Source organism: Apus apus, chromosome 18 (assembly GCF_020740795.1).
Source record: "Apus apus isolate bApuApu2 chromosome 18, bApuApu2.pri.cur, whole genome shotgun sequence".
In the NCBI taxonomy this organism is placed as follows: domain Eukaryota; kingdom Metazoa; phylum Chordata; class Aves; order Apodiformes; family Apodidae; genus Apus; species Apus apus.
This window is the reverse complement of record NC_067299.1, coordinates 6,543,745-6,568,389: the sequence shown is the minus strand read 5'-3', so window position 1 is coordinate 6,568,389 and position 24,645 is coordinate 6,543,745. Positions and strand designations below refer to the sequence as shown.

Genomic DNA, 24,645 nt, shown 5'->3' with positions numbered 1-24,645 from the left:
CTGCTCACCAAGTAATCAAAGAGGGGGGGAAAAACCCTCTTATTTAGGGCTTTCAAGTGGTTTCACATAAGTTGTCAAGCATCTTTAAAAACAAAGGCAGAAGGAAGACCAGAAAGTTAAAAGACAGAAAGATGTACCCTGCTGTCCAGCAGGCAGTGAGAACATTGTGAGCTTCCACTCCTGCCAGAATCTTAGAGTCACAGACTGGTTTGGGTTAGAAGGGATCTTCAAAATCATGCAGATCCAACACCCCTGCATGGGCAGGGACACCTCCCACCAGCCCAGGTTGCTCCAAGCCCCATCCAACCTGCCCTCAAACACTCCCAGGGATGGGGCAGCCACAGCTTCCCTGGGCAACCTGGGCCAGGGTCTCACCACCCTCACACTAAAGAATTTCCTCCTAATGTCTAATCTAAATCTTCCCTCTTTCAGTACTGATCCATTACCCCATGTCCTCTCAGAAGTGTCATATATAAATTAAAAGGGTCCAGACTGGACTGTGATGGAACTTTCCCTGCATTTCCTGTAATAAACCTTAACCTCCTAATAAGGAACCAAAACAGTTAACAGAAAAATAAAATTCTTTTCAGTGAAACAAAGTCCACTGCCCCAGACCACATGCCAGACTCTCTCCTTCCTCATCTACAACTTGACTATAGGCTTCCAAGTCTCATTTGCAGAGTGCTCGACAAGTGCTAGCACAGATCTTGGCAACTACTTCACATGGAGAAGATGGCTCATTTCTGAAAATTGCTGCTACCTTTATGGAAAAAGCCTTGCTATTCATAGACAAATACTCCTCAGGAGTTACAAGAACTTATATTAAATATTGAAATGCATTATCTGAAATTAAAAACCCTATGGACACTTCCAAGAGAGGAGTGAAAGTCAGTAGCTTTTCAGAAAAAAAAACTAATCATGTAGATCAAGCCCTGAATAACTACTTGACCATCAACTCAATCCCATCCTCAGCTCCCATTAAGCAAAGGCTATTCTGACACCACATTTAGCTTACAAAAGGGAAAAAACCAAACTATCAGAGCACCGCCTGGTGGTGCCAGGATAACGAAGAAAAATATTGCCATGAAACCAGGAATAGATTTAGGATTAAAATTTGGAATAGCCCCATTCCAAAATGACAAGGAAACTAAAACACCAGTTCCTCTGGTGAGCAATTTTTTGCACCTATTAAAATGAATTTGCATATGAAAGAGAATGACAGAACATTTTCCAGTGTATTTTACATTTCCACAAAAATTCCTGCAAGACTTCATGAACAGAAAGATGTGCATTTATGTTTTTCAACTTACACACAAATACCACCACACTATGTCCTAAAAAAATTAAAGAAATAACAGTAGATAATCTATCAAAGTACATATTCATAGAATTCATAGAACTATTCAGGTTGGAAATTACCCTTGGGATCAGAACCAGTCTGGTGTTATATCCTACATCATAAACAGCATAAAAATGCCACTGCCACACATATGCTTCCAAGCCTTTAGAGAAAAACACCACATCAGGAAATTAAAAGAATGATACTACTAGGACACACTGATTCTGCTACAGCCCTCACGATTAAAGCTCAAATTCTTACTAAGCACTTTTAAGCACTGTACATGGCCACGTTCCAAAACCAGCCACAGTCATGGACGTTATTTCATATAAAGGCTGACATGAGTTCACCTTCACTTATCCATCAATCTCACACAACAAAATTTAAAATATACAGCTTTAAATATTAAAATAAAGTCCAGATTGCTCTGGTGCTCTGGGGTATGGAATAGCAATGTGTTCTGGTAAGGGGCTGTATTCACTAATGCAGTTGGTCCTGACTCTTGCTCTCTCCTTCGCAGCCATGTGGACTCATAACACACTCAATGTGCTCACACCTTAAACACCTGAGCTCAGGTGAACACAATTGCCAGTTTTTCCATGATTACTGGAAGCCCCAGTAAGCATTTTGTAGTGAAATGACAAAACTCTGAAGCAGGGAAATACGTTTTCAATCTGATGGGTCAAGGCTACCAGTGTACTCTACAATACATAATAACCTTCAACATGTTAACATATTTCAGCCAAGTTAGGGCATTTCTGACCATAGGCGAGATTTCCCTAAAAGACCCTCAGTTCTACACACCTGAACCACAAATGTTTGCTCACATTTTGCACCCACAGGCCAGCCTGCAGCCCATGCACTTGGCATATATGACAAATCAAGGAATGCCAAATGTCTCCGTAGGGCAGATGATTTTGCTCTTTCCAGGTTACTCCTACAACGCACTATGGATGGAGCTCTGGTGATTCCCACAGAGCAGCAGTGTTTATTTCCAAGTTTAGCCCTCATATCTAAACACTATTGTCTTCATTTAAACATGCTTTTTAAAAGCTGCACTTCATACAAAGTACCACAGACAATACTGGAAAAAAAGAAATAAGGTTAAGTGATGAAAAGGACAGTTAGGACAGAGTGAAAGAAAATAAGTTACCTATGTTAGAAAGCATGGCTTACTACTACAATAACCACCTTAATTTTAATAACCTCTCTGTATTTAGATAGCAGATAATTGCTGTCATTTGTGCCACCTTTAGCTACCACCCCATTCCCTACCCATCCCATCCACTGTCATTCACATGTTCACTTTTTCTTATTCAGTGCTTATTATGGATCAATACTATTATCAATAAATAAATGTATAAATCACATAAGTCTCTACCCTTCACATACCTATTTGTACTGTCATAAACACTTTGATGTAAGCATCTATTACCTCGCTCAGGGGTCTACTTTTACAAAATTGGATGCAACAGTTTGACTCACAATAAAGCAAAACTTACAGCAACTACCAGGTGATATATTTTCAAATCACAACCCCAGGGCTCTGTCCACACCAACTGCACATCACTGTGTGTAGAACAGCTGCCTACACCCACAGCTGAGACCTCCCAGAGCTGTAAAGCATCTTCCTGTGTGTGAGAACCAACCTGCACTATTCCAATCTAGGGAAGATAAATGTCATCTTTGAGAAATGTCATCAGAGACACATGTTCTGGCCCCAGCCAATGGGGTGTTTCACATGCAGCAGGGATTCTCCCATTTCCTCCATCCTGTGACTCCAGTTAACCCATCCTGATCCCAAGCCTCTCCTCCCTGCACAACCTCAGCGATTTGCAGTAGTGCTAATGAGTCTGCTCACCAGTGTCATCAGCACAAGCTCCATTACCTAAAAACATTATCTATTACTTTAGGAATTTCCCAACTTTACAGGTAAGTTAGGGCAGACTCCAAGCAGCATAAACCCAAGCTACAGCTGAGACCATGTTTTGCCTACTGAAAGTTACTATATAATTGTAACTACTTGGTACTAAGCAATAGAAAACAGTCATCAAATCATCTATTCCAGAAATTTAAAGTGGACATCAGCTATGGAGTCAGGACCAGGCATACAACATACCTGGATTTCAGAAACAAAATCCAAGCATTTCCAGATAGATTAAGTTATAAATATTATTAAGAGAGTAATCTTTAATCAAGTGCTTACTGTTAGATTCTAAAGGTTACAGAGGAAATTGCAGTAACTGAGCCAAGCTTCTTTTATTGAATTCTTTTGACCAGAAATAAATGGGTTTTCAGTAAGCCCTAGAAGCTGTTCTGATGTAAAGATCCTACTTTTTACATTACTTCTCATATTCCAGAAGGATTTTAAAATCTAAATTGCCCCTGTATCATCATGTTGTCTGTTCCAAGGACTTTTTTTTTTTTCTTCCAACAAATTAAACAAAGTAGCCAGTTCTCTTTTCAGGAAATCTCCAGAGTTAGGAAATAAGCACAGAAATCAGGCTAACAGAAATCTAACCACAGCAAATGCATAACCAACAAAGGCAGAAAAAAATCAATTTATTCTTTGTCTCAGTTCAAATTCTATTTGGACCAGTCAGAATAGTCCTATAACATGTTCTTGCTACTAACAAGTAATTAGCATTGCTTCAGCACACCTTCGACCAAGTACTGTAGCAGAACACAAGCAATTGTGAGCACTGGAAGGGTTATAAAGACAGCCACTACATACTCAGCATGGAGAACCCGTGCTTGAAACCACGTTAGAAAATAGACCTGAGCTGATCAAATGGTACAACTCAGCTGCACACTCCATCCACCAAAATCATCCCTGCATTATGCAAGAAGCTCGTGGGGTTCCCTACATGCCATCTTTCAAAAAAAGAGAGGGAAGAATGTTTCACATTCTATGTAAAAAGAGGACTTGACTGCTCCACTGCAACTTTTCTTATTAAGCAGCCAAAGACACACTGGGCTCAAGCAACCAAAACTTCCATTCAAAAAACCCTGTGAGCTAAACCCTGTTGCTACAGAAAATCAAGTAGTAAAACTACTGTTCAGTATTTTCTTACAACAGGACTTCAAAAGCTAACCCCCAAATACAGAACACATGGGTCACCTTATAAACAGGAGCCTACAGAAATAGTTTGACCTAAAATACAGTAGTTTTCCCCCAAACCTCTCCCTCCATCATAAAACTCATTCATCTACACTCATGGTTTTGCAGACTAAGCCAGCTTCTCAATTATCTTTTTAACACCTACATTACAGTTCTTTGGGCATTGTTTTTACTACGCCATTTTAAAAGCCATTACCAATCATACTACCAAACGACTGTTCATTTTAATAAACACAAATTCAGTTTAAGGTCTACACAACATTGAGCTAGCTTTTCTCAGATGAAAAGCTGAATGTTATGTATTCCAGACTAGAAGGCAGAACTTTCCAGAGGATTAAAGATACATGAGACCCAGATCCAGCCATTACAAGTCATCAAAAAACACTTCAAACGTATCCCAAAGGCTTCCTTCTACTTTACCTGCCCAAAGCTATTTTCACTCTCAATCCCATTGTTCCCCCAAGAAATCAAGCAGCCTTCTAGACATCAAGAAGCCTCACAGAACTAACACCTCTGTTCCTTGCCTTTATTTACTCCTCTGTTTGATCATGTGCAATTGGTAGGAGTGCTTCCACCTTCACTCACTTATCAACACTAAAGGCACCTGTGGTTTTGAATTAGTAAAATCAACAATTTAAACACAGGTGAAAGAGTATTGGGGGGGGGGCGGGGGAGAAGGGAAAAAAAGATCTGAAATGTGCCTTCTGAAAAATCAATATTAGGCTGTAGATCCAGTCACAAGCTGTTCCACTGTAACATTTGCAGAATTGAAAGGGAAAAGAAAATGCTGCATGGTCTAACTGTATTATCAGCATGCAGTTGTATGTGGGTACAAACACAGCAAGACTTGCAGGTGCTGCAAAACAACATGCATTTCAAGTGACCTGTGAAATGCTGACCTTGGCATAATTTACAGTGAACTAATTGATCCAAAATGGTCCTCGCCCAACTTTGAGAAAACAATGTAATCCACATTCCTTCCTTCTTGCATCATCTTACAAGACAATAATGAACAATCTCGTATATTGCTTAGATAGAATTTCACTTAATTCCCAACGTCTAATTTAAATGCAAGGAGTTATTGTATCAATTTCATTTAATTCAGCACATTTGGGGAACAGTCATTTAAATGTTAACAGAATTTTTCTTCTCATAATTTGGAAAAAAAAAAACAACAACAAACAACCCCACAACTTAAACATATAAGCTCTGCAAAATTTCCCATAAAACTTAATAAGGTCATTGTTCTGCTATATTTCTTCACAGAGTTAGAATCCAATTTAGATAAAACAATCCTTTAAAAAATACTGACATAACGATTAAAGATAATCACCTGCAGATCTTTAAATTGTGATGGTAAGTGTGAAACACAATACACACTCTCTGCTCCTTAACGTGCCCATTGCCAGCATTGCCTCTTTTGCCTTAGGCAACCTCATGGTTACCTCCAAGAAATAACTGAATAAAAACGACTTAACCTCTTTCTTAGGCAATCACTGCCTATCTGCATCAGTCGCCCCAGATAAGAGGAAAATTCACTTGAGTATAACACAAAAAGTGGAGAAAAAAAACCACCAGCATTCAGTGCAGTGCTCCCATCCAGGGTGGTTCTGTCCTGCACCCACGGCCCCTTTGAGGCTGGCAGAAAAAAAACACTTGACCCAGCCGGACAATGAAAGGTGACATTATTTTTTAAATGTCATCTGAAGTCAGGAAATTATAATGAGATTTCTATCACAGCTTCTAATGGAAAGTGTTTGCATCATGGAACTAGAAAGAACTAAACGGTGGTAAACTTTTCTAACTGGAAATATCTGCTCACATTTCTGTTATAATCACTTTTAGACAAAGCAGATGCATCATTTGAATGGAAAAGCTTCATATTTATCTAGAGGAGTGAAGATCATCAGCAAAGCTAAACACAACTGTCCAGACAGCTCCAAATATCCTGGAAGGATTTTTTTTAAACTATTTCTGACCATTTTATTAATTCTAAACATTTTTGTTGCCCGTTACTAACAATAAAGTTCACTACACCAAAAAATCAACATGTCACATTGTATGTTTTCTACTCTTAAGAAAAACTCCAAGTTACATTCTTGATTAGTATTGTTGTTGCATCTTAGCCAGCTGTAATATCAGTACTTTAAAAGGCTCTTTGGATTTGTCTTGGATTTGCTGAGTTTGAATGTTCTGCAGGGATCTTCTTTCCGGATAACATTATTGGCATGGATTACTCCTTCCAGAGCCTCTTTATCCAATTCTGGTGGATATTCTGTTCCATCTACCAGAGTGAACACTGCCTGCTCACAGCCCTCCCTGCATGCTCAGTCCCATTCACCATGAGACCTCCAGGATAAACTTGTGTATTTTTTGATCAATAACAAAAAAAGTCATTTTAGTCTCATACAAAAGGTCAGAAGAAATAATTTACAGGAAAGCAAACAATTGTCCACCTAAAGGCTAATTAACACGGGACATTTTCCTAATGTTCAAGTTCTTCCTTCCACTAACAGGTGAGTTTTGAGGGACTGAAAAAGGGGTCACGATACAAAAAGCTTCAGCTTGAAAAATATCTCTCACACCAGAAGTCTTAAAGGGTTTTGTAAAACAAATTTTCATCATTCACCTTTTTCTAAGCTTTTCATGCTTACCAGACTGGACTTTTGCATCATTATTTGCATTAACTATGCAAAACACCATTCTCGTCTGCAGCAATATCAGGTACCAGAAGGGGAACTTATCCCACAGTTACTCATACTTTTTTGAAGCTGTAACATTTTATTTTTTCCTAATATAGATCCTAGAAATTGTGTCCAAAACAAATGATCTATAATGCACACTTGCTCAGCATGCAACCTTCCTTTAAAGTCACAGTTAGGAGATTATCGGTTTATCCTGGAAACGTCTTTCCTACTCCTCTGCTTAGTAGCAGCATAGGGATAAAACCCTCTTAAAATAGTTCTAGGGTCCAGGCAACAATCAATTGTGTGCAATATTCTTTCGATTTATATAGTTAGGGATTTCAGGCCTTTGAAGGGCAGGAACGAAAGGGAGATTTAGGCTAAAATTATTTCTGCCTTTAAAGGTTAAGGCAGCCTGTGCATAACGTCCTGTCTCAACATCAACAGCCAAACTCTTTGGAATGCTATACTGCTGTTTCACTTTCTGAATTAAAAGTAGTAGAAGGAAATACATCAAAGACCACACTGCAATTTAAAACTCTGTAAACTAGGACTTAAAAAAAATAATTAAAAATCAATATACTTTTTTTCTATTGTCGTTTGTAACAGATTTCCCAGAGATACCTTTAACATAATATTTATGCCAATAAAACAGATTGCTTGATTTCACAAGCTTTGATGAATTACAATAACTCTTCAAAATTAGACACACACACAAAACAAAGACAATTCACAGACACCTTACAGAGTCATAGTTTCTTATCCCACCTGAGTGGATATGTCCCAAGCATCTCCATAAAATTCCAGCAGTGGTGTTAAAAGCTCGAACCAACAACAGAGGTAATTACTCCCAGTTTTCCTCCACAGAAGATGCAGTTCCTCAACACTAGTCTAGGAATCTTGCATGGAAACATGGGTGCTTCTTGCAGACCCCTCACTGCTAAACCTATGAGCCTTTGAGCCTTGCCAGGTTCATCAGATTATCATTCACTACAATAAAGTATTATTATTATTATTATTATTATTATTATTATTATTATTATTATTATTATTATTATTATTATTATTATTATTATTATTATTATTTACTACTTCTACTACTACAACAAATCCCACCAGATGGCAGCAGCAAAACAGGGAGCACTTCTGTGAAGGACAGCTCCTTTTTCTTGGAATACACACAAGGCTTCCAAAAATCAGGTAAGACAATTTAAAACACGGGGCACAAATCAAGTTTGTCACCAAAACTAAAATCTGGATTTTTTTTCAACGCTTTGAGAGCATGTTGGCAGGGACAACTTAGGAGCAAATGGCTTTGTTTTCAGCAAACTAGGGATGCAACTTGGTTTGTGGCAATTTGCCAAACCAGAGTGCACTGAAGCAAACCGGCAGAACCCAGGGAAGGTACCTACACATCTTTTCCTGCTTCAGCAACTCACACCCCACATTTGTCACAGGTCAGAAATGCCAAGCTTTGGTGTGGCATTAGGATGCTCATCTTTACTCTGTGTCAAAGCACAATGGAAATATATAAATATAGCAATTCAATGCTGTAACATTCAAGGGATTCTTTCCTACTTCGCCAGCTTGGGTCAAATTCACTTCAAAATCTTCCTGTAGTCAGAGGAGATGATGTGCCAAGGAGAGCTGATTTAAAACAACAGTGACCAGATGAGCAAGGGTCCAGTTTGTTACACAAACACCAGCAGCAGCAATACAAGCCTGCATGAGTTAATAATGAAAATGCTGAAGCATGATGCTTGGGCTCTTCATGAGTGAAAAACTCCAGCAGCACATCAGCTACCCCAAAACATGAACGAACCAATGACCAACGATAACCCCACTGCCAAGTCAAAACCTCTCTCAGCAAGCTAACAAGAAACTCAGTCTCACTCACTACTGACTAATTCAACTAGCTAAACCTAACTGCAGGAGAGGCTGCATCTTCTAGACAACGCAATGACACACCTGAGTAGCAAGATGCAAGGCTTCCTCAAATACTCAAAACTGTCTGCAGAACAACATCCATTTCCCTCAAAAGTCCAGACAGGAACTTTGCAGTTCTCTGTGAGTGCCAAAACAAGATCAGAGATGCAGACAAGCAACAGAATCCCTACTCTAAATTAGCATAGGCCTTATGTTACTGAAAATTCTGTGTTACACTTGTCCCAAAGTATACATTTTTCATGTCTGAGTCAACTTCAACTATAAATATCCAAATCAATGTTTATATTCAGTTGCATTATCTCACATGGCTAAAATTAATTTACACAGGCCTTCTTTTAAGCTTTGAATGGAATCTAAAATTCAGTGTAATTATTGCTTACAGCCTCTTAACTTCAGTTTGCATTCACTTGAGGTAAGTTAATATGAAATGCCAAAAAGCCTAAAAGTGACCACGGAATCCAAACATGTGAGCAAGAAGGAACTAATTGCAACCAATGATTTTCTCAGTCTGCTCAGCCTTACAAAGATCTGACCTCCAAGCTTCTGGCTTTTATTTTACCTAACACTCTCCCTCTTTTTTTGGTTTTAAAGCTGTTGTTATATCTTGAAGTACAAGCTGTAGCTACAATCGTCCAGGCAGAGTCCCCACCAGTGGTGATTCCTGCTTGCGTGGAATGGTCTCAGGTCAGGGGGATATTTTTGGCTCCATTCCACCTGACATCAGTCCAGCCCAGACAAACCCTTCTGCTTCCCCACTTCTTTTTTTTCTCCCCTCAGCATTCTTAATGATATTATATTTAAATATGCAAGCTTGACCTTTTTATTCTACTGAATATTATGAAAGCAGATCTCTCTCTGCACCTTCTTTTTTGGCAAATAAAACGGAGAAAATAAGACCTAGGAAATACATCCAGGTAAACAAAATGCTTGCAGAGACGATAACAGGGTCTGATCTTACATAACAACCTAAATTTAAGCAAGGCTGGAACGATTAAGTTAAAAATACCCCACACTTTATCAAAAAATATACGAACAGATGGAAATAATCCTTAGATAATTTTTACAGCAGGTTTCTTGTCAGTTTTCATTCTTTTGTATCAACTTTTTTACCCCGTAGCAGGATCACAGCAGTGCTAACTGTACAAAAGCACCCCTTTGACTTGAAAAACTTAGCATTTAAATTAACTCCCCAGGGCCTTCTGAATTAAGGGACACAAGATCAACTCTAACATTAACCTAAGCGCAGTTTGTGCAGCTTGTTCAGCCTTCTTAGAGAACAAGGTTTTACTACAAACACCAGCCTGGTTATGAGTGACCAACTTTAAGGGCTGGGATGAAGGAATAACATGTCTTGCTCTTCTGAGGCCCGTCCTGCACGGTGCTTCGCTACCATGTGTGGGTACAGGCTGCAACCCCAGGCCCAGAACTCTTCTCTCTCAGTAAAATTAAAGCAGTACCTAAAGCAAAGCTCCTCAAGCACCACAGAAAGCCTTGTCGACTGAAGGTTGTATAGAAAGTTCTGCAGGGACAGAAGGCAGTTGCACACTTCAAACTTTGTTTCTGTGAGACAGGAAGTGTGCTGCAACGCGCTCGCTCTCAAAAACACCACGGAAGCATCCTTCATGTTCCTAATGCACAGCTCAGAACTTGTTAAACTGACAACGGGTTATTTAAAAACAAAACAAAAAAGCAAACCACAAAAAAAAACCAACACAAAAAAAAAAAAAAACAACAAAACATGCCAGTTTTACATCAGTGATTCCGAAGAGCAATAATTACAGACATTATATGAAGGTGGTCACAAAATATATTGGAAGAGATTACGTTCCCCTGACGGAATCCTCTGAAATAGCAGCTGGTGGGAATGACAGGACTGTGGGCAGTGCTACAGTGAGACAGAAAATCCCATCTCCATTTATGAGAGGAGAGCAAAGTTCAGATCCTCTGTTTCAGGTAGCACAGAGCACACTGCTGGAGGTCAAACAGCCTCCTAGACAAAGATCTTGACAGGTGACTGAAGAAGGAAGACATTTTCATATGCTTTTAATGTCTAAGTCTTAACTCAGGTCAAAACATATATTCTAATGCTCATTTGGTAACCTGAAACTTTAGGAAGCACGGCTTACCTACATGGAATACATATTCTAACAAAATGTATGGAAGGTATATAAATACGTTGCATCTGTCTCAAGAGATTGCGTGGCCTGTTAGTCAGAGGTTGCTCTTCCACCACTCTAAACCTTGTTCTGCCAACAAACACCAGTGAAGCCAACTCTCTAAGAACAGAGAAGAACCAGTAAAAAGAGATAAAAGTTGTAGGAAGCAGCCAAGTTGTAGGAACCAAGAACAAATTCTGATCTGGTAAAAAATATATATATATATATGAAAAGGAAAAACCGGTTCAGGTTTTTGGGGGGTTTTTTTTGGTTACTCACCAGACAACACCAAAGGCTCCATATCCAATAGGTCTGTCCGGCTCAATGTCCAGTTGCTGCTGTGGATGTTGTGAGTGCTGATGATGGTGCGCTTTAACTGCAGCAGCTGCTGCAGCTTGTACCTGAGCTGGGGCTGCTGCAGCTGGTCCGGGGGCCTGACCCGGTGCCGGTGATGGGAAATATGGCTGTTGCTGCCCTGGGTTGAGCATCGCGGCCGCCGCCGCCGCCGCCGCCGCCGCAGCCGCCGAAGAGGCATGTTGCTGTACGGGGTGTACGGCAGCTGCAGAGCCTGGGTGCAAGTGATGTTGAGGGTGGTGGTGGTGATGGAGGTGAGGAGGAGGGAGGTGAGGAAGGTGGTGGTGATGGTGGTGGTGGTGACCTGCTGCTGCTGCAGACGTACCGCCATTGTAAGCCGCCATCATTTTTGCGTTGGCTGTCGCGCCACAGAGAGACATTCAAAACAAAACAAAACAAAAAATGCCCTTTTGATTGGATAACAACTGGGTCAAGCTGTCATTTGGCCATAACAGAAAAATAATAATAAAAAATAATAATCATGAAATCCGCTAGAGTTTAAAAGAAGTTGGGTTTCATCACGCACGGCCCACCTTTAAAAACATCCAGCTCAACTGGCCTTATCTCCTCGCGAAGCCAAACAATTTGGAGACTCTCTCTTCATGTGTGCGTGAGCCAGAGGGCACGAACCCTTGTCCCCCAACAGTCCAGCTGTGGTTGGCTACTGAAACTCCATCCTTGGGCAACTGGGTTGGGTTTGGTTTGTGGTTTGTTTTTTTTTCCTTATCTTTTCTAATATATAAAAAAAAAAAGAAATACAGCGCTTAATCCCCCTTCTTCCCAGAGGGGGGATCTGAAGTCTCTCCCCTGGAACACCCTGAGAGGACTGACAAGTCTACCCCTTCCATTCCCACATCGTTTTATCTCCTGGAAACCTCCCTGAGCACCCAGGCACCTCCTACATGGCTCCCTCCTCTCAGGCACCTGCTCCCTCAGATACAGCAAAAAAAAAAAAAAAAAAAAAAAGCCAAACTCGGGGAGTTTGCAACTTTTCCTGGAAGGCCTGAAAACACACACACACACACACACGAGCACCCAGGAAAAGTGAAGAAGGGACGGAAGGGGCGAGGGGAGGAGGGCGAGGATCCGGCGGGGGAGGGCGAGAAGGGGTGAAAAAGAAGATCAAAACAGATGGGAGGGAGAGAAAAAAAGGGACGGGGCGGAAAAGAAAACAAGGGAGGAACGGGGAGGGGGGGGGGGGAGAGACGGGGGGGGGAAAATGGGAGCGGGGAAAGTGACAAATGAATGACAGGGACGGGAGGAAAGGGGGCGAGGGGAGGATGCGATGGGGGCGGCGGCGCCTTGACAGGCTGACCGGGCGGCGGGGGGGGGCGGCGGCGGCGGCGGCGGCGGGGGGGGGATCCCCCCCTCTCCTTGATCGGCGGGGCGGGAGGGCGCGGGCCGGGCCGGGGGGAGGAGGAGGAGGAGGAGGAGGAGGAAGGGCGGTGTTGAGGAGGGGGGGGGGTCTCCGCTGCCTGAAGGTGCGGCGGGCAGAGGTGGGGGGCGGCGGGTCCTCAGGCCCCCGCCGCGCAGCTCCGCTCCGCCCCCCCGGCCGCCGCCGCCGCCGCCGCACTCACCTCCTCCCGGAGCCCCGGCGCACAGCGGGCACGCGCACGGGCGGGCACGCGCACGGGCGGGCACGCGCACCCGGCCTGCCCTCCCTCCCTCCCTCCCCCCCCCCTTCGCCGGGCCTCCCCCCCCCCCCCCCCCCGCCCCGTCCCTCCCCCCTTCCCCCTCCCCGCCCGCCCCCATGCGGGGAGCGCGCGTCCGACCAACCGCCCGACAGCCAATCGCAGCCGGCCTACCAAGCGCCGCGAGAGCCGCTCCCAGCCAATCAGCGCGCGGGATACAACCCGCCCGCCCCCATCGGGCCCGGCCGCTGGTGAGACCCCCCCCCCAACCCCGGCTCGGCCCCGCCCCCTTGAGCCCCGGCGACCAATCAGCGCGCGGCTCCGCGCCCAGCGCCGGCGAGACCCCGCGAGATTCCCTCACCTCACACAACCCTCACCTCGGGGCGGCCCCGCCCCCTTCGCCTTGCCTGCCAATCACACGCCGCCGCTCCAAGCCCACTGGCCAATTGACTAGCCCCCTCAGCCGAGTCCCGCCCCCGAGACCTGCTTTTGGCCCAATCGCAGCCCCCGATCCTGTCCCATGAGCCAATGGGAAGAAAGCAAAGCCCGAAAAGAGGTTACTGGGCCAATAGTGCTGGGAGGCGGGGCCGCAGCTTGATTGACAGCTCTCCGCGCCAGTGATTAGCGGCGATGGGCGTGGAGGGGGGGGGCCGGGTGAGGGCGCCGGAAGTGGCTGATGCGCCCGCCCGCCGGTGAGCAGCTGGCCAATGGGAGGCGGGGGAGCGGTTGATGGGCGGCGGAAGGAGCCAATGGCGCTGCCGGGGCGGGGTGAGATGAGGACGCGGCGGGGCGCGGGGGTCGCGGCGGGCGCTGAGGGGAGCGGGGCGGGAACCGGGGCGGCCGGGCCTGGGGGGCCCTATGCCCGCCGGGAGGGCCCTCCCGTTGCCCTCCCGGGGCTGTGCTGGCTCCAGGGTGAGGCCTCACCCCACACACGCACAGCCGGGGCCCGGCGGGGGAAGAGGAGCTGTTTTCCTGAGGTGGATGTTTCCCCCTCAGCCCCGCTCTCCCGAGGAAGGTGATGCCTGAAGCCCCCTGTCCCAACAAGGAGCCTGCCCAGCGGAGGGGCGGGGACTGGCCTCGAGATACTTGGGGTGGTTTTTTTTTGGCTGTTTGGAGCTTAGTTTGTTGTTCGTTTGTTTTTTTGGGGGGGTGGTTCTTATGAAGACCAGAAGGCAAAGCTTGAAGGCTTTGCCTGAAAGGCTTGAAGCAAGTGAGGCTGGGCCGAGCACTGAGGGCCTTTGTGGGCTCCAGAGCAGAGGCAGCCTCTGGGTGAGCTGCCCTCTCCCCTCAGCTCAGCAGGGGAACAGGCACCAAAACCTGAGGTTTTTAGACCTTTTCAGCAGCGAGCTAGTAGCAGGTACTGTAGCCAACTCTCCTACAAGTCTGTTGTCCTGAGGCTTGGTCATTCCTGTGCTCAGAAGTGACAAATGTGAAGTATGTGTTGACTCTAGGACCGAAGTATTTTGTGCTGGTTTGTTGTTTTAGTTCTTTTATGCCACTAAACCTGCATGTTTGGAGAGTGCAGTGTGGTTCTTCAGAGCATGGGTGTTCCCTAAAGCATAGAGATGAATAAAAATGTGTTAGTTTTAACACTTTCCACTTCCTTGTGGGAATATTAATCAGACCTGGTTAACAGGTTTGCTTCATAAAAACTAATTATTGGAGCCTTACCCATTATGGTAGTAAAGTTAAATTAATGGTGATAGTGCTGAAAAGGTTCCTTCATAGCATCAAACTGGGCGAGCAGTTCCAAAGGGAATAAATAAATGACTGATGGTGAATTTGTCCTGTTCTGGGTGAGCTGACAGCCTTTCCTTCCCTGCATCTGGTTTCTGTCTGAACAGGGGGGAGAAAAAAAGCCTGGCAGAAATATAACAGTACAACTGCATTGCTGAAATTGTACCAACAAATCCCTGATGGTGCAACATCCAGTGCTGTGATCTGTCTTTTCTGTATATCTCTTAAAACTGAACATCGTTGGGCTTCTGTGCAGGGAAAAGAGGTTATAAATGTGAAAGCCTGTTGCAGTTCCTGAAACTGCAGTGCAAAATCTTCTCATGAGTTTTGGATGCTTTTTTTTCTGCTCTTTGAGGATGTAAACCAGAAAAATCTTGCAGGAATGAAGACAAGTTATTTTGTTAAAACTGTTTCTTTTGCATTTTGAAATGTTTTTAGCTAACATTCCAGTCTGGAATTACAGTCAAGTTTTGCTAACGTGCCACAATTTTAAAAACTGAAACTTTACTGCATTAATTAAGGGAAAAAAGCAAAGGAGAGATTTGGTTTACAGCCATTTTATAATGATACATGTTGAAAGAAGAGACAGAATATTTGTTTAGAAGTTGTATGTCTAACAGTCTGTGTGAAGCTTTTATGGAAGTTGATAACAAACTGTTAATACGAACATGGCACACACCAAGGGTTCTTTTGGTCTCTGCTTCCCCTGAAGCTCTGGAGAGGTTTGATGGGGAGTCTGGGACAACGGAGAAAGTGGATACAAAGGAGGTTGTGTTGGCCTGGCCATGGGGAAGTGCTCTGGGGACCAGGAGGCTTTTAAAACTCTGCCACATCGTCGTTATGGACTTTTTCTTCTTTCTCTGTTATTTCACAATTTTTCCAAGTAATAAAACTGAGCAATTGCCTAATAATTGTTGTATGGAAGCTTGGGCTCTGCATCTGCAGATTAATGTCTTGGTGGCATCATTCTAGTTCAAATATAGAGTGTCACCTTAATATTTTGTTCAGGTTAGGTGCATGACTGAATTAATTGGATTGTTTCTCTTTAAACGATTGATTTTCAATATAGTTTAATTTTTTTTTTTTAGTGGTGTATTTGTCCATCATTTTCTACTGCATGTTGGGAAGAAAAGAGAGAGAAGAAACTCTCTTGTTAGTGCCACTGGACCATAGCTGAATTTATGGATGTAAGCAAACTGGTCAGCAATATGGAAAAAGTCAACTTTTTGTGGTTTGAACTGAAGATCTTGTAATAGCTGCTTATTAAGAAGTGTTCATACACATGGTTGATTTTGGTGACTGATTTAGGAGCCTAATCTCCATAAGCTCCTTGTCATTAAAGGGTGACAATGTCCACTGTGGTGCTGTCTGAAGGAACCTGATTTAGGTCTGTCTGGACATCACCTCAGTGTTTCTTTCCCCATTGACTAGATGGAGCCTTCAGAGAGAAGCTTCTGAGCAGCAATGCTTAATATTTTAAGCATTTTACCTCAATTTTTGCAGTGGATAGGGGATAATTCAGACTTAGTTATCTGGTTGATTTTAACAGCTTGTGTCTCTGAGAACTTGCTCTTTCAAATATTGTGCTCATGAAAATATGGGAATTGGATCCACTTCTGGTTAGTGTGTAAAGCATCTGTTTACACTTCCTCATGAGCAAACCAGGTGCCAATTAACCTGAGGGAAGTACAGCTGAAGCTCATGCTGTCTCTTTATCCACATGACTTTAGGGAAGGATCAACACAATGGGGATTGTTCTCAGCATCTTTGCTATAACTGAGGACGTTCCCTTTGTGCAGCTTTCATTGCAAGTATCACATCCTGCTTTACAAGATCTTGGATGTTGCCTGTGTGTTTATGAAAACCAGACTTCTTTAGCAAGTAATACCACAGGTGAACTGCTGGAAAGGTTTTGTGTTATCAGTGTGCTTTTTCTTTATGGGTATCACCACACAGCAGCCATCTCAAGCTTTTGGATAGAGGTTATCTTTAGGAAATCTCAAAAGGAAAAGTAACCAGTTCCCTCTGCTCAGCCTCACTGTTTGCTTATGTGTTGCCACTGTGGGATCTGGGGACACTCCTAAGTCCACCCTTTGATAATCAGGTTAATTGCCCAAAGCAGAACTCTACATCCAGTATAGACAGTTTCTTCCCACACACTTTTTCAAAACTTGCTGACTTCCTATTGATATATCATACAACATTTTTGTATTAGTTGTAGTGAATCAAAACCATAGTGACTTTGGGTTTGCCTGTATTTGAAGAAATAAGTGTCTTGTCTTAGAAATGCTCCAAAAGTATCATTAGAGAGTGTCATGTAGATGAATTTTCAGCAGATTAAAAGTAGTGAACTGGGTTGCAGTCCTGGCACTGTCACCCGTTTTCCCAGCAGCTCTTGCCTGGTCTACTACAAACCATGCTTTTCCAATTTCCATGTCTGTAAAGTGTAAAGTAAAATCTGGGAACCACTTTTTTTATTTTAATATTAGTCTTGCTAAAGGCTGCAACCACGTTACCCATATTTTCTTTGCCTGTTTGAAGTTGAACCAGCTCTTTTCACTGAGGTGAGAGACTGGTGAGATGGCAGCTGAAGGGATACACTTATCTGAAGTGTCCATATGGAGTTAAGTCAGATGCCAGTGTTGAATGACCCACCCTCACAAGTGTATCTTCCTTCCACACTAGGTTTATAAACACTTTTAATTGGTGTCTCTGGCCTCTGTCATGCTGTGAAGCCTAAGACTGGCAGTTCAGCTGCTTTTTAGGCACTTCATGCTGTGAAACTTAAGGGGAACAAGATCCAGTTGATTCATATGGAGGTATGTTTAAGGAAAAAAAGCTTTAAAAAAAAAATAGTAAGGCAACATGAAACTAGCAGACAAAGTGCTCAACTTTTCATAGATCTTTTGTTTCCTCAGTGCAGGTCTGTTACTTGAAAGTGTCACCTATTAGTTACATGAATCATTCCTACCTAGAACAGGCTGCAGAATGAATTAATTGTGCACCATTGTAAGTTGGTGCTTCCTGGTTACCTAATGCCCCTGTAAGAAGCAGAAGTCTGCTGAGGGGAGCTCATTACAGAGCTGGCTCATACAACTTAGAGCAAGAGTGTTTTGTGAGAAGTTCAATGAGCTTGAGCTGCTTGATGAGTGACTTGGCAGAATGTAACTGCAGTAATTTGAACTGGGCAGGTAGAGACACTGCTCAAGATGCTGCCCAAGCCCAGTTTGATTGCAACTAATTTGTCATCCCCAGTGGTGCATGGAGATATGTGATTGGTGACTACTGCTGATGAAACATGACAGATCAATTCTAATCTCTTAGTGGTGAAGACAGTTATTCATGGGGACATGCATCTGTCTCTTACTATTTTATTCACAGTGAGAGTGCTGTAAAGCAGTAGCAACTTTGCTGTTTGAGTATCAGACACTGGATATTAGTATATCTAGATTTGTCAGGCACTCTTTGCTAAACTAATTTTAAATCTACACATACAAGTAAATACTGTATGTTAGAAATACAGGGCACAGACTTGTCCCTTTTAGAAAATCTGCTGTGTTAAGTTTAGTCCTTTCTGACTCCTGAGAGATTTATTTTCCCCTTGGATTTGCCACTTGCATTGCAGGGGTATAATCTTTTTGACAGCAGTCTGCATAAAGGCAAGAGATAGAAGACAATTTGTAATGAGCCACTTCTATTTCTTTGATGCTTCTCAGCAGTGTTTTAACCTTAAGATTCTCCACAAAAGATTGTATCTTATTGCAGAGTATAAGATGTTATGGTCTGGTTCCTAAGATAGGCTTTGTGGTGTTTTTTTTCTAGTACCACAAGAACTAGCTGTGAGAACAGGACTCTGAATGCAAGTCTTTTGAAGTTGTGGCTGAGTATTGTGCATAAATGTCCTTCAGCCTGATGCATGTAGGGTTTTTGTGACCCTTTATTGGAGGAAAAGTAACATTAATAGGAAGGAAACATAGTAAAATGCTTGCACAGATTTGTCTCTGATCCACAAAAGGGATACTCTGAGCTGCACTAGTGGTAGTTCATCATGTTGGGTGCTTGACAAGCCCACATGTACCTTGATATACAACTCTGCAGGTACAGTCCTCAGGATTCTCTAACACCCTGATAATATTTCCTTCATAAATCCTCATCCTGAAGCCCTTAAGGTGTCACAAACATGGTGCCAGTGCCTGTGAATTTGAGGGGGTTTGGTTAATGAGATAAATACTATGCTCTCAATAAACTATTGACCTAACATAAAACAGAATAAACATTCATATACACAAAGTATCATAGGATTAAAATATTGTTGGCATGTATTAGTCCTTTTCTTTGCAAAGAATAATTTTCCAGAGTTTTCATCTTGAAAATCTTTTTTCTTCAAAACTGCAAAAGAAGAAATTAATCTCCTAATAAAATGCAGTGAGAGGCAGGGGGAAAAAAATATTTTGTTTGAATTTTGATGTGTAAAGGTTGCAAGGATGGCAATATCCCTTTGTTTCAGAGGAGAGCAGGATTCTGCTGGTCTTGTTGAACAAGGGACAAATCCCTCTCCTACTCTGGGCAATGTATTAATGAGAAGATGGGGGGGGGAAAAGTGGAAGCTCAGTAATCTATAAAACAGGCATGTTGACCAAGATGAGCTTCATCTTTGTCTTTAAAGCAGCAGTGTGGGAACCTGGCTGCTTCTTTGGAAAACAACTGAAATGATGGAATGATACTTCAGTAGAGCTGCACAGATGTGTCCAAGATACAGGGCAGGGGCCAGCTGGTGTAAATGACAGATGGTGTCATCTAAGATACTGCGTGTCTGTGATGTTGGAGATGAGATTCTACAGGCACTTAGGTTGCTTCACAGGCCTGTCAGCCCCATTTGGGGCTCGTGCAGTGTTGGTTTTCCGTGGTCGTGTTGCAGTTGTGTGCTCTATATACAAATACAAGGATCATGATTAACACTGGGGCTTGAATTAATCCTCAAGACTTGCCTCCAAAACACTGAACTCCATACCCTGTAGTGCTTTCTAGCCAAAAGGGGTTTATTTTTCATTTTCTGAAGGAGTTGCTGAATTCTTGGCTTGCTGCAGAGCTTGAACGCAAGCTTGGTTTTAACTAGAAGTGCCCAGGTGCCTGAAGTTGTTTTATAATTTGCCATGTGAAGACTTCAGCCTGATTGTTTAGATCTTTCTGTCTCATTTTTCCTTCTTGCTGCTAAACACCAGTTGCAGGAGGTAGAGGAGAGGTCTTTATTCCCTGCGGCTTTTTGGAGAAAGAGACAGTTCTGCAGTTCTCTCTGTTCCACATTTCTTTGCACCAGAAGTAACCCTGCTGCTCTTTGTTACCAGTGTTTCCTTTTATCCCTCTCCTGGCAGCTGCTCTTTCTCCATTTTGATGTTGGAAAAGCAAATCAACTCCCTCTGAAGCAAATGTCATGCCAGTAAAGACGTCGAAGCAGCAAGAAAATCATCTCTGTCTCTGAAGACTGAATTTGGAGACCTTTGTGAATGAGATGTTCTTAAAATAGCTCCACAGCTTGTTATCTTCCCTAGAAGGAGGAGGATTGAAAACGCCACCACAAGCCACTTGTTTCTGTGTGAGCAGGATCCCTAAATCATGGGGTTTGGGGTGGGGAGAGAAGCAGGTTGTGTATTTTTCCTCCAAATCAAAATAGGTACAACAAGATCCAAGCACTTTTTATCTGCTGTCTCTTATTCAGCGATGGGAGAGGGAGGAAGGAGGTTGAGACACCACTATGTATGATAACCTGAATTTTCTGGATTGTAGATTTAATCAGAATAGAAAATCCTGTTGCTGTGATGGTATTTTTGGAAACACCATCTTTCAGAGACCTGACGTCCTGCTCTGGTTGTCCCACAGTTGGCTTTTTGTTCTGTCATTGAGTCCAATGACAACAAATTGAACAAAGCAGTTTGAGTTGATCTGAATTGATTGTATGCATCTCTGATTGTGCCCCTTGCTGGGAGTTTTGTTTGCAACATCATGGCTCATGGTCATGATTATTTCTTGTCCTGCATTCAACTCTACTGAAACAAAGTGCTTGCAGCAATTTGCTGTGTCAGATTAGTTGTATTTTGACCCAATATTCTCTAGGTATGATTCAGTGAAGTCCTGGTAGGAGATGAAACCTTTAGGTTGTTAAGTTCTTGCAGATGATGATGTGTCTTTAAATACCAGTTAGTTTTGTTTGTTTTAGCTTTATAATGTAGCACAAAGTCCAGCCTGATTCTTCTCCTCCCCTGCCTTTATTTCCAGTTTGGATAGCTTCTTGGTGCTTGTTCATATAATGACTAATTTTGTCTGGCATAGTGGCTTATAAATCCATCACCCTGTCAGATTTCCTTGAGTGCTGTAATAGACCATATGCATTCAGTATCAAAAAAAGGAACAATGCATTATGGAAACACTTAAACAGTAATTTTTAAATTGTGGTCTTAGCAGCAGGACACCTATCCATTATAGCAGGGTGATATCAAGAATGCAACTTAAACAGGTTTTCTCTGGGGTACAGAGTAGTAATTATACCCTGTGGTCTTGCCAATATTGCTGTATTTCTGTCACACACATAGTTAAGATAGAAATACATACAGGACTGAGACTTCTGGAAACTAATAATAAACAACAAACTTGCAGCCTGGTTCATGACAGTGTTTCACTCCAGCGTTGTCTTCAGAGTGTGTTCTAGGTAAAATAGGATCATAGAATTCTAATTAGGCTTGAGTTGATGTAGAAGATTTGTTAAGAGTTAGTGCAGCTTGTGCTTTATTAGGTAGTCACAGATATGAAAAGCAAATTTCGTAATGACTCCAGATTAATATCTGTATACCTGCTAGTACACTTTGGTGATGTTTATTTGAAATGGACTGTGTGAAGCACAAGCCTCATTTCATGCAAGTCAGCATGGTTTCTTTCAAACTGACCTCCAGGCTGTTCTTTGGTTTGGATCTTTTTTTAGAAGCAAGGTTCTCCAACTGAGTTATGATGGAAATAGTTTGAAGATCAGGTTTTTGTCCAGTGTGGCTCACAGAGCCATTCAGTGCTTTGTTTTCCTTGTGTTTTATTTAACTTCTGTTGGGTTGTTCAATGGGTGTTTGTACTAATGCTGCCTGTCTGAGCCTGTAGTGTTTGTGCTGGAGCTGGTGAACCACCTGCTCAAGTTAGTAGCTTGGTTTTGTGATTTTTACCATGGATTTACATTTTGGTGCTTTGGGCTCATGTCTGTTGCAGGAAAGTATTTCAAATGTAGAGATACTAAAGTTACATCAAACATTATGTTGTTATTAAAGGATCTCTTCAGTGGAATTTCAAATAACTGATCTCATGTAATCAACACTAAATAACTTTTTACCTTTACAGGTTTTTTTTTCACACAGTATTGTTAATGAAATAACAGAAACCAGTTTCTTCAGGCAAAAAAAAACACTGCATGATTTTAATCTGTGTGTGACAGTACAGGTATATATTCTCCACGAGTTGCATCACCATTTGTTGCTTGTTTAAACATGTCACGTGTTTAGTGACCTTGTTCTTTTATGTGACCCACTGTTTCTGGCTAAAAATAATACCAAGCCAGAAGTTGAGTGGAATTGCTTTAAGTTATCCTGGCTGAAGATCTAGGCAACCGTGGCCTCTGTGGATAGCAGGGGTTCTCAGCTAGTGAAATGGAAAATACTTCGTATAGGCAACGCCCTCAAAAAAGCTGGTTAATGTGTGATAAAACCTGTGTGGTTCCAGCTCTATACAGTGTTACAGTTTGGATCCATTCTTTGGACTGCTCCTGCTGCTAGGTGCTTTCAATTGACTTGTTTTCTGCAACATTCCTCTAATATTAGTGGAAATACTCTTCATTTATGTGTAACCTGGAGTTTACTGGTTCCGATGACTGGGAAGTCTGTGTTTGGTTAGACAGACAACAATGAGTACGTTGTACATGGAGAATTTTGTTAGTTGTGGAGCTCTTGGTGATATTTTTCCACCCAAATGATCAGCTAGCTTGGGGTGTTTGATTTCCTGATTTCCTCAGGAGAGCCCCTCTCAATAGTCAGTCTCAGCAGCAGAGGATTGAAGCAGGGACAGCACGAGCTGTCTTGGCTGTAATACCTGTTGCCTTTTCTCTGAATATATGGCAGTGTTGTCTCTCTCAAGTCGAAGAAACTTTAATGTGTTTTACACACATCGTGCAGATGAAGCAATATTCCATGTGAGGTACATTTTGCTAATTTGTTTGCTGTTGCTTCACATAATCCTGTACTTAAAATCAAATGTTCCTGAAGAAAATAAATCTTGAATTGTGTGTACTTTGGAGCAAAAAAAAAACCCACACCACCACCTTACATTTAACATATTAGCTGTTCTTTTGTATATAAAAAAATGATTGTAATGAGTGGAGCACCTGTCTTGCTTATAGACTTGTATAATCTGTAGAGAAGCAGGCAGTAAAAGCAATCAGAAAAAGTACAGTACAACATTTTGCCAGAAAGATGAGGACAATCTTCTGCAGGTCTGTGAATATCTGAATACTAAGCAGAAGAGGAATGGAGAAGTAAAAGTACTAGGTGCAAAAATGAAATAACTAGTTGAAGGAAACAGACTTCTGATGGCAAACAGTTTCAGAATTTTAAGTTTAAATAGGAGAAAATTTGACACCTTAAATTTTTTTCATCTTCTGTGTGAAGGTGGAAGTAATTGATGGAAATAATTCGCATTACTGATAGAAACAAAGTTTTCTATGTTCTTTCTCTTGTTTTAAGACTATTAATGTTTTTCCTAAGCCTGCTTTTTGACATGATAGTACCTCTTTAAGAGCTTTCTTTACCAGATCAATTCCTTTCCTACTAGGAGAACTAAAGCTTTTCAGCTGTCCATCCAATTTATCCTTCTGGACTAAATTTCTCATATCAAGATAACCAGCAGCAATACTCCCCTCAGGAGATTTGTATCAATTAGTCATGCATCACTAATTTCTGTGGTATTGGTGAACCAGTCAGTTACAAGAAAGCTGTTTTGTAAACAGTTGTGGCGGTTGAGGGTTTGTCTTGGTTTTCTTTTTTTGTTGTTTGAGGATTTTTGTTTGTTTTGAAATAGATCTTTTCTATGGCAGCTACTGCAAACCTGCAATGCATGAGGAAATAGGGGGTGGCTTTAGGCAGCTGCTCTGGGATGTTAATTGCTTATGGATTTCACATAGTACTAATGAGGGTGCCTGTTATGCACAGCTAAGCAAATTTCTTCTGGAAATACTTAATATGGAGAATGTCATCCAGGAGATCAAGGCTCTTAAAAAGTACAACAGTTGTTTGTAGCTGTTGCATAAATGTCTTGTGTCTATGGGTGCCTGTGTTCCTGCTGCCCCTGTGGTGGCACTCGGAATTCTAGCCATCCTAAGGCTGCTGGTAACTTTTCTTTTGCCTCCTGGTCTTCGGGATATTCAATTTAATTCACTGTAAAGGCAAGTGGGATGTAAATGTTCTGTAAATGAGACTCTGGGGTGGCATAGTAGCAGTCTGGCATGAAGAAGGGAATGCAGTCTAAAGAGAAGCTGTATCCAGAGGACAGTCCAATCCAGAAGCCACTGATGCCCCCTTGCATCTCCACGTGTAGGATGGAGGGATGACTCTGCTATTCTATGATGCGTTACTGAGGCTCCTGTTGTTTAGCA

At 42.3% G+C, this 24,645-nt stretch overlaps 2 protein-coding genes across 11 annotated transcripts in view; one reads left to right on the top strand and one right to left on the bottom strand.

Annotated features, from left to right (window-relative positions):
- Nucleotides 1-13,250, bottom strand: part of NLK (nemo like kinase) — a 58,849-nt gene extending 45,599 nt beyond the window's left edge. Inside the window, exons 1-2 of one of the 4 annotated variants that reach the window (XM_051636107.1) lie at nucleotides 13,179-13,250; nucleotides 11,527-11,959 (exon numbers count right to left, since the gene is read on the bottom strand). In XM_051636107.1, the coding sequence (XP_051492067.1) occupies nucleotides 11,527-11,948 (422 nt within the window). In that variant the 5' untranslated portion in view covers nucleotides 11,949-11,959; nucleotides 13,179-13,250. Of the gene's footprint in view, nucleotides 1-11,526; nucleotides 12,919-13,178 lie in introns of those variants that run through there. The other 3 variants (XM_051636106.1, XM_051636108.1, XM_051636105.1) reach the window with 3 other exon arrangements.
- Nucleotides 13,251-13,971: 721 nt separating this feature from the next.
- The window catches only part of LYRM9 (LYR motif containing 9), a 37,674-nt gene continuing 27,000 nt past the window's right edge, over nucleotides 13,972-24,645 (top strand). For 2 of the 7 annotated variants that reach the window (XM_051635868.1, XM_051635866.1), the window contains exon 1: nucleotides 14,058-14,247. Coding sequence is in view for 1 of the 7 variants with exons in the window: in XM_051635863.1 (XP_051491823.1) it covers nucleotides 16,151-16,168 (18 nt within the window). In the remaining 6 variants the exon portion in view is untranslated. The other 5 variants (XM_051635863.1, XM_051635867.1, XM_051635861.1 and 2 more) reach the window with 5 other exon arrangements.